A 16,241-nucleotide genomic window follows, 5' to 3' on the forward strand; every position below is an offset into this window, starting at 1 on the left:
CCATTCTCCATTATGATTTTCCACTTTCAAAGTACCTTATTAGTATCGATAGTGATTAGTTTGAAATCTATACTTTCATACAATGTAACTCTTTTCTAATTGGCATGTTCTCCAAAACAATTTAATTTCCCAAAGCTATTTAATCAATCTTCATAGGTAAGAAAAAGTATGATTGTGTATTGTGGTCTGGACGTTTGTGTTGCCTCCATTCACATGTTGAAATCCCAACCCCCAAGGGTAATGGTATTAGTCGGCGGTGTTGGGGGAGGTACTTAGGTCAGGAGCATGGATTCCTGATGAAAGGGATTAGTGTCCCTAGAAAAGAGGCTCCAAAGAGCTCCCTAGCCCCTTCCACCATGTGATGACACAGAGAGAAGGTGCCAGCTCTGAACCAGAAAGAGAGCCTTTCCCAGAACACAACCATGCTGCAGCCTTGATCTCGGACTTCCCAGCCTCCAGAACTTTGAGAAATAAATGTCTGTTGTTTATAAGCAATGCAATCTGTGGCATTTGTCATAGCAACCCAAACAAACTAAGGTGGTGATAGTTGTCTTAGATTTGAAGATCTAGACAATTTTAAGAGACAAACTGGTAAACGGACCTGGATTGGTCTCAGTTCACTTAAGTTCTAGTTCTATATCTAGTTATTTTACATAGAAACAGACACTTCCCTTCCCTGACCTGCTTCCCTATCAGTAAAGACAGGTTTGGATTCACAAACACAAACACCGAGGTAGAGCTCAAAAGCATTGTGTTAGGTAAGAAAAGAAACAGAATGTGATTCATCGCATGATGACATTTATTAAAATTTAAAAATACACACAGGGGCTTCCCTGGTGGCGCAGTGGTTGAGAGTCCACCTGCCAATGTGGGGGACACGGGTTCGGGCCCTGCTCTGGGGGGATCCCACATGCCAGGGAGTGGCTAGGCCTGTGCACCACAACTGCTGGGGCACACGTGCCTAGAGCCCATGCTCCACAACAGGAGAGGCCACCCCAATGAGAGGCCCACACGCCGCAGCGAAGAATAGCCCCTGCGCACAGCAATGAAGACCCAACGCAGCCAAAAATAAGTAAATTTTAAAAATAAATACATAAAGAATACATGAACAGAGTCTTTCTGATTTAATAAATGTGCACCTCAAAACACTGGTACCTATTTATAAAAATTTTCTTTAAAAATAAAAATAAATAAAAAGTAAAAAATAAAAATACACACAGGAGGGAGCAGAGTCAAGATGGCGGACTAGGAGGATGCGGAGTTCGTGTCTTCCTGCAACTAGGGCACCCACCAGAGGCTGGTGGGGGACCTTGACACCCAAGGGGATGGGAGAAACCCCCGAGTGACTGGGGAGGACATGGGGGGGAGCAAGGGGGAAAGAGAAGTGGAGGTCGGAGGGAACCAGTGCCCCTGAGGGGTGGCTGGGGGAGGGGAGGGGTTCCCGTGCCCGGAGGGACCCTAGGAGTTTCAGAGGACTCGGGGGAACGTGGATAGCATTTCCCCTGCCTACTCGGGCCCTGAGTCCTCCACCATCCGGGGACCCCTGCTGCCACATGGGTCCTAAGGGTGTGGGAGAGAGGGAGTGGAGGAAGAAGAGTAGAGGTGAACGGGGACCTTGCTAAGGTCTCAGGCCTGATCATACCTACTCTGAGGCCAGAGGCACATCAGGGCCCCTCCAGTGGCGCTGAGCCTAATTCCCACCCCCCACCCCAAGGGCTTAAGCGTAGGTCCTGCCCCCACCTAAAAGCTGCCCATGCCTAAGCCCCACCCCCCATAGCCAAGGCCTTTACCGGCCTTTTTTTCCCTATATTTTTGCTATTGTGATTCTGTTTTACCTTCTGGTTGTTGTTTCATTTATATTTTATTTTTTCTAACATATCTGTTAGTTTTCTAATCTTATATTATTTTTTACTCTTTGTTACTTTCTGCCCTTTTTTATTTTTTTGCCACCCTGTGCAGCTTGCAGGATCTTGGTTCCCAGGCCAGGGGTCAGGGGTCAGCTCCTATGGTGGGAGCACTGAGTCCAAATTGCTGGACTAACAGCCTCAGACCCCAGGGAATATTAATCAGAGTGAGGTCTCCCAGAGGTCCTCATCTCAGCACCAAGACCCGGCTCTACCCAACAGCCTACAAACTCCAGGGCTGGAAGCCTCAGGCCAAACCACCAATAAGACAGGAACACAGTCCCACCCAACCAAAAAAACAAAAAAAAATGAGACAATAAAAAAATATGTTACAGATGAAGGAGCAAGATAAAAACCTACAAGATCAACTAAATGAACAGGAAATAGTCAACGTACCTGAAAAAGAATTCAGAGTAATGATAGTAAAGATGATTCAGAATCTTGGAAATAGAACTCAGGCATGGATCGAGAAAATACAAGAAATGTTTAACAAAGACCCAGAAGAACTAAAGAATAAACAAAGATGAACAACACAGTAACTGAAATGAAAAATACAATACAAGGAATCAATAACAGAAAAACTGAAGCAGAAGAACAAATAAGTGAGCTTGAAGATAGAATGGTGGAAATAACTGCCAAGGAGCATACTAAAGAAAAAAGAATGAAGAGAATTGAAGACAGTCTCAGAGACCTCTGAGACAACATTAAATACACCAACATTCGAATTCTAAAGGTCTCAGAAGAAGAAGAGAAAAAGAAAGGGTCTGAGAAAATATTAGAAGAGATTATAGTCAAAAACTTCCCTAACATGGGAAAGGAAATAGCCACCCAAGTCCAGAAAGCACAGAGAGTCCCATACAGGATAAACCCTAGGAGAAACACACCAAGACACATATTAATCAAACTAACAAAAATTAAATAAAAAGAAAAAATTTTTAAGCAGCAAGGGAAAAGCAAAAAATAACATACAAGGGAATCCCCATAAGGTTATCAGCTGATTTTTCAGGAGAAACTCTGCAGGCCAGAATGGAGTGGCAGGATATATTTAATGTGATGAAAGAGAAAAACCTACAACCAAGATCATTCTACCCAGCAAGGATCTCATTCAGATTCGATGGAGAAGTCAAAAGCTTTTCAGACAAGCAAAAGCTAAGAGAATTCAGCACCAACAAACCAGCTTTACAACAAATGCTAAAAGAACTTCTCTAAGTGGGAAGCACGAGAGAAGAAAAAGACCCACAAAAACAAGCCCAAGGGGCTTCCCTGGTGGCGCAGCGGATGAGAATCTGCCTGCCAATGCAGGGAACATGGGTTCGAGCCCTGGTCCGGGAAGATCCCACATGCCACAGGGCAACTAGGCCCGTGAGCCACAATTACTGAGCCTGCGCGTCTGGATCCTGTGCTCCGCAACAAGAGTGGCCGCAATAGTGAGAGGCCCGTGCACCGCAATGAAGAATGGCCCTCGCTTGCCGCAACTGGAGAAAGCCCTCACACAGAAACAAAGACCCAACACAGCCATAAGAAAATAAATAAATAAATAAAATTTAAAAAAAAAACAAGCCCAAGACAATTAAGAGAATTGCAGTAGGAACATACATATCGATAATTACCTTGAATGTTAATGGATTAAATGCCCTAACCAAAAGACTCAGACTGACTGAATGAATACTAAAACAAGACCCATATATGTGCTGTCTACAAGAGACCCACTTCAGATCTAGGGACACATGCAGACTGAAAGTGAGGGGATGGAAAAGGATATCACACGCAAATGGAAATCAAAAGAAAGCTGGAGTAGCAATACTCATATCAGATAAAATAGACTTTAAAATAAAGACTGTTACAAGAGATAATAAAGGACACTACATAATGACCAAGGGATCAATCTAAGAAGAAGATATAACAATTATAAATATTTATGATTTAAATAAAATAAATATGATTTAAATATCCTCCCAACATAGGAGCACCTCAATACTTAAGGCAAATGCTAACAGCCATAAAAGAGGAAGTCAACAGTAACACAGTAATAGTGGGGGACTTTAACACCCCACTTACACCAATGGACAGATCATCCAGACAGAAAATAAATAAGGAAATACAAGCTTTAAATGACACAATAGACCAGATAGATTTGATTGATACTTATAGGACATTCCACCTAAAGTGGCAGAATACACTTTCTTCTCAGGTTCACATGGAACATTCTCCAGGGTAAATCACATCTTGGGTCACAAGTCAAGCCTCAAAAATTTAAGAAAATTGAAATTGTATCAAGCATCTTTTCCGACCACAATGCTATGAGATTAGAAATCAATTACAGGAAAAAAACTGTAAAAAACACAAATACATGGAGACTAAATAGTGCACTACTAAATAACCAAGAGATCACTGCAGAAATCACAGAGGAAATTAAAAATACATAGAAATAAATGACAACAAAAACACGACAACCCAAAACCTATGGGACGCAGCAAAAGACTTTCTAAGAGGAAAGTTTATAGCAATTCAATCTCACCTCAAGAAACAAGAAAAACCTCAAATGAAAAATCTAACCTTACACCTAAAGCAACTAGAGACAGAAGAACAAAGAAAACCCAACGTCAGTAGAAGGAAAGAAATCATAAAGATCAGAGCAGAAATAAATGAAATAGAAACGAAGAAAACAATAGTAATGTCAATAAAACTAAAAGTTGGTTCTTTGAGAAGATAAACAAAATTGATAAACCTTTAACCAGACTCATCAAGAAAAAAAAAGGAGAGGATGCAAATCAATAAAATTAGAAATGAAAAAGGAGAATTACAACTGACACCACAGAAATACAAAGGATTATAAGAGACTACTACAAACAACTATATGCCAATAAAATGGAAAACCTGGAAGAAATGGACAAATTCTTAGAAAGGTACAATTTTCTAAGACTGAACCAGGAAGAATTAGAAAATATAAATAGACCTATCACAAGTAATGAAAATAAACTGTGATTAAAAGTCTTCCAACAAACAAAAGTCCAGGACGAGTTGGCTTCACAGGCGAATTCTATCAAACATTTAGAGAAGAGCTGACACCTATACTTCTCAAACTCTTCCAAAAGATTTCAGAGAGAGGAACACTCCCAAATTCGATCTATGAGGCCACCATCACCCTGATACCAAAACCAGACAAAGGTATCACACACAAAAAAAGAAAATTACAGACCAATATCTCTGATGAACATAGTCACAAAAATCCTCAACAAAATACTAGCGAACAGAATCCAACAACACATTAAAGGGATCATACACCATGGTCAAGTGGGATTTGTCCCAGGAATGCAAGGATTCTTCAATATATGCAAATCAATAAATGTGATACACCATATTAACAAATTAAGGAATAAAAACCATATAATCGGGCTTCCCTGGTGGCTCAGTGTTTAAGAATCCTCCTGCCGATGAAGGGGACATGGGTTCGAGCCCTGGTCCAGGAAGATCCCACATGCCACGGAGTAACTAAGCCTGTGAGCCACAACTACTGAGCCTGCGTGCCACAACTACTGAAACCTGTGAGCCTAGAGCCTGTGCTCCACAACGAGAAGCCACCACAATGAGAAGCCCGCACACCACAATGAAGAGTAGCCCCCACTCGCCACAACTAGAGAAAGCCTGCACACAGCAACAAAGATCCAATGCAACCAAAAATAAACAAACAAGCAAATAAATAAATAAATAAACCATATGATCATATCAATAGATGCAGAAAAATCTTTTGACAAAATTCAACACACATTTATGATTAAAAAAAAAAACTCTCCAGAAAATGGGCATAGAGGGAACCTACCTCAACATATTGGGTGGGCCAAAAGGTTTGTGTGGTTTTTTCTGTAAGATGGCTCTAGTAGAACTTAGTTGTCTTTAAATTCATTCAAAACAATTTTGTTAGATTGTATACGACAGCTGTCATATCAGCATACATTTTAAAAAAATTATCAAAATTGGTGAATATTTGTGTAGCCATTTTAATATTGAAGATGGAAGAAAAAAGCAACATTTTCAACATATTAGGCTTTACTATTTCAAGAAAGGTAAAAATGCAATTGAAACGCACAAAAAGATTTGTGCAATGTATGGAGAAGGTGCTGTGACTGATCAAACGTGTCAAAAGTGGTTCACGAAGTTTCATACTGGAGATTTCTCACTGGACAATGCTCCACTGTCGGGTAGACCAGTTGAAGTTGATAGCGATCAAATTAAAACAGTAATTGAGAACAGTCAGTGTTATACCACGCAGGAGACAGCTGACATACTCAAAATATCCAAATCAAGCATTGAAAATCATTTGCACCAGCTTGGTTATGTTAATGGCTTTGATGTTTGGGTTCTACATAAGTTAAGCGAAAAAAACGTTCTTGACCATATTTCCTTATGTGATTCTCTACTGAAACATAATGAAAACGTTCCATTTTTAAAACAAATTGTGATTGGCGAAGAAAAGTGGTTACTATACAATAATGTGGAATGGAAGAGATCGTGGGGCAAGGGAAATGAACCTCCAGCAACCACACCAAAGACTGGTCTTCATCCAAAGAAGGTGATGCTGTGTATATGGTGGGATTGGAAGGGAGTCCTCTATTATGAGCTCCTTCCAGAAAACCAAACGATTAATTCCAACAAGCACTGCTCCCAATTAGACCAACTGAAAGCAGCACTTGACGAAAAGTTTCCAGAATTATCAACAGAAAACGCATAATCTTCCATCAGGATAATGCAGGACCGCATGTTTCTTTGATGACCAGGCAGAAACTGTTACAGCTTCACTGGGAAGTTCTGATTCATCTGGTGTATTGACCAGACATTGCGCCTTCGGATTTCCATGTATTTCGGTTTTTACAATATTCTCTTAATGGAAAAAAATTCAATTCCCTGGAAGACCATGCAAGGCACCTGGAACAGCTCTTTGCTCAAAAATATAAAAAGTTTTGGGAAGATGGAAGTATGAAGTTGCCTGAAAACTGGCAGAAGGTAGTGTAAAAAAATGGTGAATACGTTGTTCAATAAAGTTCTTGGTGAAAATGAAAAATGTGCCTTTTATTTTTACTTAAAAAACCAAAGGCACTTTTTGGCCCACTGAATAATAAAGGCCATATATGACAAACCCACAGCCAACATCATTCTCAATGGTGAAAAACTGAAAGCCTTTCCACTAAGATCAGAAACCAGACAAGGATGTCCACTCTTGCCACTCTTATTCAATATAGTTTTGGAAGTCTTAGCCATGGCAATCAGAGAAGAAAAAGAAATAAAAGGAACACAAATTGGAAAAAAAAAAAAAAAGTAAAACTGTTGCTGTTTGCAGATGACATGATACTATACATAGAAAATCCTAAAAATGCCACCAGATAACTACTAGAGCTACTCAATGAATTTGGTAAACTTGCAGGATACAAAGTTAATGCACAGAAATCTCTTGCATTCCTATACACTAACAACGAAAAATCAGAAAGAGAAATTAAGGAAACAATCCCATTTACCAGCACAAAAAAAAAGAATAAAATACCTAGGAATAAACCTTCCTAAGGAGGCAAAAGACCTGTACTCAGAATACTATAAAACACTGATGAAAGAAATCAAAGATGACACAAACAGATGGAGAGATATACCATGTTCTTGGATGGGAAGAATCAATATTGTGCAAATGACCATACTATTCAAAGCGATCTACAGATTCAATGCAATCCCTATCAAATTACCAATGGCATTTTTCACACAATTAGAACAAATGATTTTATAATTTGTATGGAAACACAAAAGACCCTGAATAGCCAAAGCAATCTTGAGAAAGAAAAACGGAGCTGGAGGAATCAGCCTCTCCAACTTCAAACTATACTACAAAGCTACAGTAATTAAGACAGTATGGTACTGGCACAAAAACAGAAATATACATCACTGGTACAGGATAGAAAGCCCAGAGATAAACCCACGCACCTATGGTCACCTAAACTATGACAAAGGAGGTAAGAACATACAGTGGAGAAAAGACAATCTCTTCAATAAGTGGTGCTGGGAAAACAGGACAGCTACATGTAAAAGAATGAAATTAGAACACTCCCTAACACCATACCCAAAAATACACTCCAAATGCATTAAAGACCTAAATGTAAGACTGGACACTAGAAAACTTAGAGGAAAACATAGGAAAAACACTCTTTGACATAAACCACAGCAAGATCTTTTTTGACCCCACCTCCTAGAGTAAGGAAAATAAAAACAAAAATAAACAAATGGGACCTAATAAAACTTAAAAGCTTTTGCACAGCAAAGGAAACCATAAACAAGATGAAAAGACAATCTTCAGAATGGGAGAAAATATTTGCAAACAAAGCAACAGACAAAGAATTAATCTCCAAATAACACAAACAGCTCATTCAGCTCAATATCAAAAAAACAAACAACCCAAAAAATGGGCAGAAGACCTAAATAGACATTTCACCAAAGTAGACATTTCACCAAAGTAGACATTTCACCAAAGTAGACATACAGATGGCCAAGAAGCACATGAAAAGCTGCTCAACATCACTAATTATTAGAGAAATGCAAATCAAAACTACAATGAGCTATCACCTCACACCTGTCAGAATGGCCATCATCAAAAAATCTACAAACAATAAATGCTGAAGAGGGTGTGGAGAAAAGGAACCTCCTTGCACTGTTGGTGGGAATGTAAATTGATACAGCCTCTATGGAGAACAGGATGGAGGTTCCTTAAAAAACTAAAAATAGAACTACCATATGACCCAGCAATCCCACTACTGGGCATATACCCTGAGAAAACCATAATTCAAAAGGACACATGTACCCCAATGTTCATTGCAGCACTATTTACAATAGCCAAGACATGGAAACAACCTAAGTGTCCATTGACAGATGAATGGATAAAGAAGATGTGGTACGTATATACAATGGAATATTACATAGCCATAAAAAGGAAGGAAATTGGATCATTTGCAGAGATGTAGATGGACCTAGAGTTTGTCATACAGAGTGAAGTAAGCCAGAAAGAGAAAAACAAATACCGTATATTAACACATATACATGGAATCTAGAAAAATGGTTCAGATGAACCTATTTGCAGGGTAAGGGTAGAGATGCAGACATAGAGAATGGACATGTGGAAACAGGGGTGAAGGAGAGGGTGGGACGAATTGGGAGATTAGGAATGACATATATACACAACCATGTGTAAAATAGATAGCTAGTGGGAACATGCTATAACGCACAAGAAGCTCAGCTCAGTGCTCTGTGATGACCTAGATGGGTGGGATGGGGGTTGGGAGGGAGGTCTAAGAGGAAGGGGATATATGCATACATATAGCTGACTCATTTCGTTGTACAGCAGAAACTATCACAATATTGTAAAGCAATTACACTCCAATAAAAACAATTTTTTTAAATACACACAGGAAAACAATGCTACATCTTCTTAAAAGCCACCCTCATACTTAAAGACATACCAGGCACATTAGAATGGAAGGGAGGGAGTGAGAATGGAGACAAGGGAAGAGAGGAGAGCGTCCTTGTTCTGATCAGTGATTACAAGGTGCTGTGAAGTCACTGGGGAAGATTAACTCCATTCTGTGCATTTGAGAACAATATAAAAGGACATTCAGGGGCTTCCCTGGTGGCGCAGTGGTTGAGAATCTGCCTGCCAATGCAGGGGACACGGGTTCGAGCCCTGGTCTGGGAAGATCCCACATGCCGCGGAGCAACTAAGCCCGTGAGCCACAACTACTGAGCCTGCGCGTCTGGAGCCTGTGCTCCGCAACAAGAGAGGCCGCGACAGTGAGAGGCCCGCACACCGCGATGAAGAGTGGCCCCCGATTGCCGCAACTGGAGAAAGCCCTCACACAGAAACGAAGACCCAACACAGCCAAAAATAAATAAATAAATAAATAAATTTAAAAAAAAAAAAAAAGGACATTCAAATGGGTTAATAATGTAAGTTGATCAGGAAAGAGCTCCCTGAAGAAATGGCATTTCAGTTGAGACTTGAAGGGTAATTGTTACTGATCTCGAGTGTAGATTTTCCTTCATTTCTACGTTCAGAGGAACTATTGGACTGAGTGTCAGGACAGCAGCATCCTTCCTGGGTCAGCCAGACTCATCTCGAACTCAGCTAGTTTCAAACAAGGCTCTAATCTCCAAATCTCTATTTTGTCTTACATTCTAAATAAAAAATTTTTTAAAGTTAGTTTTCAGTCAGATCTGTGTCACAGTTTAGATCTTACTGATTGTGTATGTGTTGTTGTTGTTCAACGGATATTATAAGCTCGGAGAGGTTTCTGTTCTCCAAGAATACTGATCTCCTCACACCCACACCCCACACCCCTAGGTTTGTTCCTCTTTTGTGTTTAATGAGACTTTGACGTTCAAAGGGGTTCTAGTTTTTAGCACATTATATCCTGTTTTCTTCTGATAAATATGTTTTCAGAATGTAATACCACTTCATGTTTGCATAGCTTAACTCCTCAGCTAGAAAAATAACAGCAGTAAATACATGTACCTGGTAACACAAGGACAGGGCTAATACATTCAATTTCTCTCATTTCTCAAGATCGCTTCATACAGTCTGACCATATTATAGGGGCTTAAAAATGTCAAATGAAGCAACCTTCGTTTCCAAGTTCTTTTGTTCACATATACCCCAATTGGATACATACAGAAACAGTCACAATCATCAAACTCCTGGCTGAAGGATAGCAGCTATTCTCAGACTGCCTCAATTTTTTACAGTTCTCCAGACTGACATTAATACCATAAGGACCCTAAGCAAGCAATGTTTCCCTTTTTCCTGCCTCTAGACTCCTTGAATCCATGGCTCTGGGACAGGAAGACCCTCTTCCTGCTGGTCCATTGCATGTGGTAAAGAGGGAAGGAATAATTTCCTGTCAAAGGGAAGAAGACTCTCTTTGAACCCAGAAGCCACTTCCGGTCTGGACTGGAGCCTGGACCTGTAGGGAAAGGCCTTCCTCCTCCACGCCAGTTTTTGCATGTACACCTGAAAGAAATCACTGTGTCCTTACCTGGAGAATCTCTGCCTTGAGTCATGGAGGAATCCAGCCTGTTTACCGTCCCTAACAAAGCCACCACCCAGGGAATCCAAATAGAACCCATTCTGGAAGAAAACAAGCGAGACAGAAAAATCCTCCACCTCTTCAGAATGGGGCTTGCCCACACACAACTCAGTCAAAAATATTCATGAAGAATAGAGATAACTTTCTGGCCTCCCCAGGATTGGAAACTCCTCACATGGATAACCAATCAAGACAGAGGAGCTTTGTGTCATTAGGTGCTGGGTAGAATACTTTCATAAAGTTGTTACCACTCAAGAACTATTTACCTGCAGAATCACTGGCAGCAGTTCAGGTACAAGGAAACCGGCTAGGAGAAAAAGAAAATACTACTCTGCAAGGTATGTGGTCTTAGAAGAACTGGGCAGATTGTTTATCATGGGTCTTACTATACTCATATAGCACTGTCCCTGGCCTGCTGTGACTAATAGATCTCCATGCCAGTGGGGTGGTTCACATTGCCTACAGAGAGTGTGTAAATAAAGAAGACAGTAGACAGCATTCTGAAGCATGGACCTTACAAGGAGTTAAGGAAAGCATTATCAGAGAAGAAATTGAAGAGACTGAGAATTACCTGAAGAGGATTTCCTGTAAACCAAGATAAGGGGAAGAAAAAAAAAAAAAAAAAAAAACATGGGGAGAGGATTCTCAAAAGAATAAAATACTGCAAAAATGGCTAAGAGGATAAAAGAGAAGAAGGCATTATTGCGTTTTATAAGTAATGGGGCACCAAAAACCTTCAGTGGAACAGAGTGTTAAAGGTAGAAACAATATTTCAAAAAGGTAAAGAGTGAATTAAAATGAGAAAATGAAGGCAGCAGATGTAAGCAGTCCTTCGGGAATTTTGGAAGTGAAAACAAGGGAAAAAATGAGACTCTCTCTTGAGAGAAAACCAACACTAAGGGAAAATTGCTTTTAAGCTAGAAAAGACCTTCCTAAGTTTCTGAGTCAAGTGAAAGTCACCTGTACTTAGGAGAAATTGAAGATAAAAAGGAGAAGAAAAGAGAAATTACCCTCCAAATGTTGATTGGAATCCAAATAATTGTCACACATGGCAATAAAAAGAGAAAGACTTTTTCAGATACATGAATGAAATAGGAAGGTTGGGGTGATAAAGAGGGGAATGAGGAAGTTCCAGTTGTGTGGCTTCAATAAACTCAGTTTAGAACAAGGCAAGATCTTCTGCTAAAAAGAAACTGGAAAAAAAATATTTGATAACTAAGGAGAGCAAGACCCCTTTTTCGCCAAAGTGGTCTGTAAGTGCATTATCATTTAATTAGCATCACGCTCTATAGCCCAATATTGTGGACAGTGCAAGATGAAACAGACATGTTTCTTGTCCTCAAGAAATGTAAAACCTGGGTGGAGTGACAGGGAAACAATCCACTGTAATGTCAGGAAGAATCAAATCAACATTGTAATGCTTGAGCACACAAGAAGAGAAAATTCTAACCATCTAAGAAAGAGTTCATGATGAAATTGATAAAGTTGATACTTGATACACATGGCTAACAGAGAATTTTATAACTCCACATTTGTGCATGTGGACAAAAGAGAGGAAATAAACAGTTAAACAAAAAGTGTATCTGGAATTCCTTAAAAATTACTGATTAGCCACAATAAATATGTATATGTATTTTATACACACACACACACACACACACACACACACACACTACTTCACTGAATGAGAAGATACAATAGAATTTTTTTCTCCTTCATTTCCCTAAAGGAACACATGCTTTTATAGATGTGTAATGTGGGATTATGATGGTAATTGACCAGGTGAGCCTGGAATACTTGAATTATGCCTTACCAAATATGCTGAGGTGCCCTCAGGACAGCTCTACCCATAAATGTGATAGCAAATTGTAAATCAAAGGCTTTATCAGCTGGTCAAATCCCTGATACTCTAATAGAGAGTTTTATGCTAAGCTTCTGTGAAGCATGAGACCCCAAGCAAGGTCTCATGTTCCCACTTTTACTGCTAGCCAGATGTAAATCCTGAAGGATTAGAACTTCCAAGCATATGAAGTGTGGGAAGAAGAAAGATGACAGGGGGAGTCAAGATGGCAGAGTAGGAGGACGCGGAGTTCATGTCTCCTCACAACTAGGGCACCTACCAGGCACTGGTGGGGGACCTCGGACACCTAAGGGGATAGGAGGAACCCCCACACGACTGGGTAGGACTTGGGAGGGAGGGAGGGGAGGAAGAGAAGGGGAGGTGTGACAGGACCGGCATCCCTGAGGGGCGGATGGGGGAGGGAAGGGGTTCCCATGCTCAGAGGGGCCCACTTACAGCAAGAGAATTAGCGGAGATGGGGATAGACTTTTGGGGGATCGGAGGATGGGAAAGGAACGGGTCCAGCATTTCCCCCTGTGTACTTGGGCCCCGAGGAGCCTGCTGGAGTCCCAGGCCTGAACCTCCACCCTCCGAGGCTGCCTCCAGGCATGCTGAGCCTAAGCCCTGCCCCTGCCACCCCTCTCAGAACCTGCATGGGTCCTGAGCGTAGGCCCCGCCCCCGAAGCCCCACCCCCACCTAAGCCCCTCCCCATCCCCCCAGCCAAGGACTTTTCTGGACCCTCTTTCTTTTTTTTTGCTGCTGTGGTTTTGTTTTGCCTTGTTGTTGTTTCATTTATTTTTTTTCCTAATGTATTTTTTAATTTTCTAATTTAATTTTATTTTTTATTCTTTGTTATTCTTCTGCTTTTTTTTTTTTTTTCTTTTTTTCTGTGCCACACAGCTTGTGGATTCTTGGTTCCCAGGACGCCAGGGGTCAGGCCTGAGCTCCTGTGGTGGCAGCGCTGAGTCCAAATCGCTGGACTAACAGAGAGCCTCAGACCCCATGGAATATTAATCAGAGTGAGATCTCCTGGAGGTCCTCATCTCGGCACCAAGACCCGGCTCTACCCAATGGCCTGCAAACTCCAGAGCTGGAAGCCAGAGGCCAAACAACCAGTAAGACAGGAACACAGCCCCACCCATCAAAAAAATGAGATGACAAAAAAATATGTTACAATGAAGGAGAAAGGTAAAAACCTACAAGACCAAATAAATGAAGAGGAAGTAGGCAACCTACCTGAAAAAGAATTCATCTTTACTAGTGATAGTAAAGATGATCCAAAATCTCAGAAATAGAATGGAGGTACGGATCAAGAAAATACAAGAAATGTTTAACAAGGACCTAGAAGAGCTAAAGAACAAAGAAACAAAGATGAACAACACAATAACTGAAATTAAAGATACACTGGAAGGAATCAATAGCAGAATAACTGAGGCAGAAGAACGAATAAGTGAGCTGGAAGATAGAATGGTGGAAATAACTGCCAAAGAGCAGAATAAAGAAAAAAGAATGAAAAGAATTGAGGATAGTCTCAGAGACCTCTGGGACAACATGTAATACACCAACATTCGAATCAAAGGGGCCCCAGAAGAAGAAGAGAAAGAGAAAGGGTCTGAGAAAAAATTTGAAGAGATTATAGTAAAAATTTCCCTAACATGGGAAAGGAAACAACCACCCAAGTCCAGGAAGTGCAGAGAGTCCCATACAGGAGAAACCCTAGGAGAAACACACCAAGACATATTAATCAAACTAACAAAAATTAAATAAAAAGAAAAAAATTTTAAAGCAGCAAGGGAAAACAAAAAATAACATACAAGGCAATCACCAAAAGGTTATCAGCTGATTTTTCATCAGAAAGTCTGCAGGCCAGAATGGAGTGGCAGGACATATTTAAAGTAATGAAAGGGAAAAACCTACAACAAAGATCACTCTACCCAGCAAGGATCTCATTCAGATTCAATGGAAAAACCAAAAGCTTTTCAGACAAGCAAAAGCTAAGAGAATTCAGCACCACCAAACCACCTTTACAACAAATGCTAAAGGAACTTCTCTAGGTGGGAAGCACGAGAGAAGAAAAAGACCCACAAAAACAAGCCCAAGATAATTAAGAAAATTGCAGTAGGAACATACATATCGATAATTACCTTGAATGTAAATGGATTAAATGCCCCAACCAAGACTCAGACTGGCTGAATGGATACTAAAACAAGACCCATATATGTGCTGTCTACAAGAGACCCACTTCAGATCTAGGGACACATACAGACTGAAAGTGAGGGGATGGAAAAGGATATCACATGCAAATGGAAATCAAAAGAAAGCTGGAGTAGCAATACTCATATCAGATAAAATAGACTTTAAAATAAAGACTGTTACAAGAGATAATAAAGGACACTACATAATGACCAAGGGATCAATCTAAGAAGAAGATATAACAATTATAAATATTTATGATTTAAATAAAATAAATATGATTTAAATATCCTCCCAACATAGGAGCACCTCAATACTTAAGGCAAATGCTAACAGCCATAAAAGAGGAAGTCAACAGTAACACAGTAATAGTGGGGGACTTTAACACCCCACTTACACCAATGGACAGATCATCCAGACAGAAAATAAATAAGGAAATACAAGCTTTAAATGACACAATAACCAGATAGATTTGATTGATACTTATAGGACATTCCACCTAAAGTGGCAGAATACACTTTCTTCTCAGGTTCACATGGAACATTCTCCAGGGTAGATCACATCTTGGGTCACAAGTCAAGCCTCAAAAATTTAAGAAAATTGAAATCGTATCAAGCATCTTTTCCAACCACAACGCTATGAGATTAGAAATCAATTACAGGAAAAAAACTGTAAAAAACACAAATACATGGAGACTAAATAGTGCACTACTAAATAACCAAGAGATCACTGCAGAGATCACAGAGGAAATTTAAAAATACATAGAAATAAATGACAACAAAAACACGACGACCCAAAACCTATGGGATGCAGCAAAAGACTTTCTAAGAGGAAAGTTTATAGCAATTCAATCTCACCTCAAGAAACAAGAAAAACCTCAAATGAAAAATCTAACCTTACACCTAAAGCAACTAGAGACAGAAGAACAAAGAAAACCCAACGTCAGTAGAAGGAAAGAAATCATAAAGATCAGAGCAGAAATAAATGAAATAGAAATGAAGAAAACAATAGTAATGTCAATAAAACTAAAAGTTGGTTCTTTGAGAAGATAAACAAAATTGATACACCTTTAGCCAGACTCATCAAGGAAAAAAAGGAGAGGATGCAAATCAATAAAATTAGAAATGAAGAAGGAGAATTACAACTGACACCACAGAAATACAAAGGATTATAAGAGACTACTACAAATAACT

The 16,241-nt window shown here is 39.9% G+C and overlaps 1 protein-coding gene across 2 annotated transcripts in view; it reads right to left on the reverse strand.

Annotated features, from left to right (window-relative positions):
* Window positions 1-15,664, reverse strand: part of LOC309607989 (HLA class II histocompatibility antigen, DO beta chain) — a 29,775-nt gene extending 14,111 nt beyond the window's left edge. For both annotated transcript variants that reach the window (XM_082347236.1, XM_082347235.1), the window contains exon 1: window positions 10,964-15,664. In XM_082347236.1, the coding sequence (XP_082203362.1) occupies window positions 10,964-11,054 (91 nt within the window). In that variant the 5' untranslated portion in view covers window positions 11,055-15,664. The remainder of the gene's footprint in view (window positions 1-10,963) is intronic.
* Window positions 15,665-16,241: the final 577 nt, after the last annotated feature.

This window comes from Balaenoptera borealis (genome assembly GCF_965194805.1).
Source record: "Balaenoptera borealis genome assembly, chromosome: 12".
NCBI lineage: Eukaryota > Metazoa > Chordata > Mammalia > Artiodactyla > Balaenopteridae > Balaenoptera > Balaenoptera borealis.